General features: G+C 50.4%; 1 protein-coding gene across 4 annotated transcripts in view; it reads left to right on the top strand.

The window, feature by feature from the left end:
- The window catches only part of TBL2 (transducin beta like 2), a 6,281-nt gene extending 4,056 nt beyond the window's left edge, over positions 1–2,225 (top strand). For all 4 annotated transcript variants that reach the window (XM_027862437.1, XM_027862435.1, XM_027862436.1 and 1 more), the window contains 3 exons: positions 347–473; positions 605–757; positions 922–2,225. In XM_027862437.1, the coding sequence (XP_027718238.1) occupies positions 347–473; positions 605–757; positions 922–1,384 (743 nt within the window). In that variant the 3' untranslated portion in view covers positions 1,385–2,225. The remainder of the gene's footprint in view (positions 1–346; positions 474–604; positions 758–921) is intronic.
- Positions 2,226–4,498: the final 2,273 nt, after the last annotated feature.

Here is a 4,498-nt window from a genome sequence, read left to right as displayed (position 1 = left end):
CCATAGTTTCACAGAGATATTACTGTGGGATTTTGTTTTAAGGAGTTTGTTGCAAAAGTATAGTTCCATGCTAAAGAAAAAATTTTGAAGGCTTCTAGGTCTGTTGGGACCCAGGAGGGAGAAAGGGACCTCTCTGTTCACCACAATGTCAAGGTCCCACTTTCCAAGATTCCCTTGAGCAAGGAATTGAGACCTCCCCCGACACAGTCACGGTCATGATGGCAGAAAGGAGGGAACACTGAGATATATGGAAGGGAAGAGAGTGAATGAGACAGTGCCCAGCACAGGGAGACAATGAGGAATCACCCTGCCTTCTGTCACCAGCATCTACCTGCCTGTCTCTCAGGAAAGTTCATCATGTCTGTCTCCAACGACACCACGATCATCATCTGGACCTTAAAGGGGGAAGTGCTGTCCATCATCAACACGAACCAGATGAACAACACCTACGCAGTCATCTCCCCTTGTAGCAGGTGAGGACACGGTGAGGAGCAGGGGAGCACGGAAGTGGGAAAGGGGGAGGACTGGAGAGCCTTCGGGTGCTGGAGCCAGAGCCCCAGATCCGGGACCTAGTCTTAAACCAGCCCTTGGTTCTCTGTGGCAGATTTGTGGGCTCATGTGGCTTCACTCCAGATGCTAAAGTTTGGGAAGTTTGCTTTAACAAAAATGGGCAATTCCGAGAGGTGACACGCGCCTTTGAACTGAAGGGCCATACCGCGGGTATCCACTCCTTGGCTTTCTCCAGTGACTCCTGCCGGTAAGCGGGCTCCCTCGTGGCCCCTCCCCTGACACCCACCGGCCAGCCCGGATCCCTGGGCCTGGAATCCGGTAGGCGTCGCTCTGTTTGACCCCATCTGCTTCCATCACCTCCTTAGCAGCGTGGTCAGGGCCAGAGTTGGGACCTCTTTTTCCTTGCTTTAGGATGGCGACTGTCTCCAAGGATGGGACGTGGAAGTTGTGGGCCACAGACGTAGAGTACAAGCTGCAGCAAGACCCCTACGTCCTGCTGACAGGGACGCACGGCGAGGCGGCCTCCACGCCTTGCGTCCTGGCCCTCTCTGCAGACGCCCAGGTCTTGGCTCTGGCCAGCGGCAACAACATACGCCTCTATAACACGAAGCGGGGCGAGGAGGAAGAGAGCTTTGAGAAGGTCCATGAGGATCGGGTGGCCGAGATGACCTTTGACACCACAGGTCGGTTCCTGGCTTCCTGTGGAGACAGGGTGGTGAAGGTCTTCCATAACACCACTGGGCAGAGGGCCATAGTGGAGAAGGTGCAGGGGCTCCTCAAACGGGGCCCCACTGAAACCACCCGACAGAGGCTGAATCAGCAGCTGGCCCAAGCCCAGGCGACTCTCAGAAGTCTGGGGGCCGTGAAGGTCTGAGGAAGGAAAGGCTGGACTTAGAAGGAAGCAGTGACGGAAGTGGGGTCCTTGCTGCACGTGCTCCTGCTCCCTCTCCCTTGGCCCAGGGTGGCCTTGGGGGGGGGGCATCATCCCAGGGTGTCTTTCTTGTTTTTCCCCTTTCCTCACCCCCACATCCTTCTGTCTCACTAGACATTTTTGGGACTGCAGACCAAAAGTAGCTGCCCTTCCACCAGCTAAGGCCTTGTCCCTGGGTCTCTGGAAACATTCCATATTGGTGTCTGGCACCTGGAAAAGATTTTGGGACTTTGGGCCCTACTTTTTCCTCCAAGGAAGGACCTCGGACCCCTAGACTCATTGTCTTGGCAGCTGCCTTTGGGCGTAGGTAGTAATTAACTGTGGTGCTTGTCCCTGCTGTGGGTCCAAGGGACAGATTCCAGCCAGACCTGGACAGTGTTTTAGCAGGAAAAGAAAAATGAATGGACTTGGTAGAGGGTGGAGTCAGAATGATCTTTTATCTTGTGGCAGCCCTTGGATAAGCAGGATTAGAGGTAGGCCAAAGCTGGGTTTTAGATAAGGACCAAGATTCATTGGAGGGCAGGATGGGCAGGTGTTTTATTTCCAGTAATGGAGCTGGGGCCAAGAGATGTGAAAGTTGGGTCATTATTCACCTGTGATTCTTGGCTCAGGGTAACCTGGGCAGGCCACGAAATCTTCTGTTCTGTTTTCCTCCATTTCATAGTTTGTAAGAAGAGAGGAATGATACCCACTTGTTAACTACCTCACAGAGGTGTTGTGAGGGCAGATGAGAGTGTGTCATTTTCTTCCGTTTTGGACAAAAGATGCTAAAGCTTTGAATACACTGTGTGTTGTCCTGTTTTCACTATGACCTGGTGGAAGCCAGCATTCAAATGTGCTGGCGAAATTAAATTAGAGGGGGCAAGCTAGGTGGCGCAGTGCATAGAGCTCCAGCCTTGGAGTCAGGAGGACCTGAGTTCACATCTGGCCTTAGACACTTGACACTTAACTAGCTGTGTGACCCTGGGCAAGTCACTTAACCCCGATTGCCTAACCAAAAAGCAAAAACAAAAACAACAAAAAAAAGAAATTAAATTAGGAACAATTGATTCAGGGAGCTCCCCAGGGGTTCAGAGAGGAACATGTACAGATGCCCCCGCCCCCAGGGCCTAGCAGGGGAGGCTCTGGAAACCTGGCTTCCTTGAGCTTCAATGCCAACCTCCGCCTGCTGGTTCCCAGCTCCAACTGTAGTGCCTCTCTTGGCGTCTTCACCAACTGTCTTTTCTAAATTTCCTTAAATGGTTGGAGTTTAAATCGTGCCCTTTTCTACATCCACTCCATTGAATTCCACAGGCATTGATTGGGTTATGTGCTGAGCACCGTGCTAGCTTCTGGGTATACAAAGAAAAATGAATTAGGCCCTGCCCCTAAGGAGCTCAGGCTTCAGGCTCTGCTGGGGGGGGCGGGGAGGAGGTGGGGCAGGACCAGCAGGGACCATGGGAAGGATAAAGAACCTTTTCTCTCGGGGAGGCAGGAGGTGAACACCATCGGCTGAGATGAGGAAGGGCTTTGTGGAGGAACTGGCATTCCAGCTGACCTGTGGAGGAAGAACGTTCCAAGCAGGGAGAGTCAGCCAGAGGGCAGAGACACAAGCCAGAGGTGGATGCAGAGCACAAGGAGATAGCTGGAGGGTAGAATGGGTGGATCGTGAGTGAAGTTAGGTTGGAGCCCACCTGCTGGGCTGAGGACATCAGGAGGGTCCAGTTTGGGCACCACCTCAACTAAGGGGCTTGGACCCTACCCTCGCTTCACTGCTTAGGCCCCACTTATTAGGATGGAGGCTGAAGAGGGGGAAATTGCCACAAATAGGAATTTCTTTGTATATATTTTCATGGTTTACACCCGGCTTGATAACAAGATGACAATCTGTTTTCTCTGCTTAAATCTGTCACTGAATCTGTATGATTTTAGATGTGCATGGGAAACTCCTTGGGAGGGCAGACAGCCTGACTCATTTTGTTTTGCTCGGGTCAAAAGCTTTTTTGTAATCCACAGCCAAGAGGATCATCTATTCTCTCCACCTCTAGATGTTGCACTTGTAAAGATGTGGCTTGGTATGGAAATTTGACCTTGACTGAGCACTTCTCTGTTCCCTTCTTGTGTTTTCATCAAGTCTATCCTTGGTCTGTACATAGACCATTCAAGGCTTGGTAAGCCGCTGCTGTGTAGAAGGCATTGTGCTAGCGCTGGAGATGCCAAGACTGCCTGCTCTCAGGGGCTCACATCCTGCTAGGGAGACAGAAGACCAGAATTAGAGTCCAAGGAAAATGGAGGCAGCAGAGAACGCCACCTGGAAGATGAGAAAAGGTTTCAAAGGAGATGGTCTGAGTTAAGCCTCAAAGCAATGGAGAGTTTGAGCAGCAGAGATGAGAAAAGAATGTGTTTGGGGAACAGCATGTGTGAATGATGTATGAAATTTTGGGAATGGTTAGTGGTCCAATTTTGCTCAAGTCCTAGTATGATTAGAGGATGGCCATGCAGAATATAAATGTGAGAAGAGTTTCTAATAGATGGGCAGGCTTGCCAGATACTCCTTTTTGTAGATGACATTGTACTGACTGCACCAGGCCTGCTTGATAAGACCATGTGATGGCTGCTTAAATGAGATTGAGATAGCGTGACACACAGAAAGAACCAAGTGCATTAAAAATAAAAGAATCACATTGGCTGGACTGACATGTAGTTGGATGGGTAACTCCCAGAATTCTACCATTAGCATCACCTGTCTTGATCAGGTAACCATGGTCTGAGGAGAAAACACGAGGAAAGCAGACTGGATTCCATCTAGGAAACCAAAGAGGACTTTAGTAGTCAAAAGACATTCACTGACGCCACAAGTCCATACAGGGGAGGGTGTGGCATTTAAAGAGTTGGAGAGACATCATGTCTGGATGATTTAATCATTTTATTAATAATGCCAGCATTTTTAACAAAAGGCCGGTAGCGCTATCCAAAACCAAAGGCCCTGATGGCAACAGGCTCGTGGCTTATGTGCTCTTGGGAGAGAGGTGTTCCCCAGGGTGACAGTCAACTCTGGTTAACAATTAATGAGAGAAT

This window comes from Vombatus ursinus, unplaced genomic scaffold, assembly GCF_900497805.2.
Source record: "Vombatus ursinus unplaced genomic scaffold, bare-nosed wombat genome assembly UNPS02014768.1, whole genome shotgun sequence".
Taxonomy (NCBI): Eukaryota; Metazoa; Chordata; class Mammalia; order Diprotodontia; family Vombatidae; genus Vombatus; species Vombatus ursinus.
The sequence above is the reverse complement of the archived record's forward strand: the minus strand, read 5'-3'. Positions and strand labels throughout refer to the sequence as shown.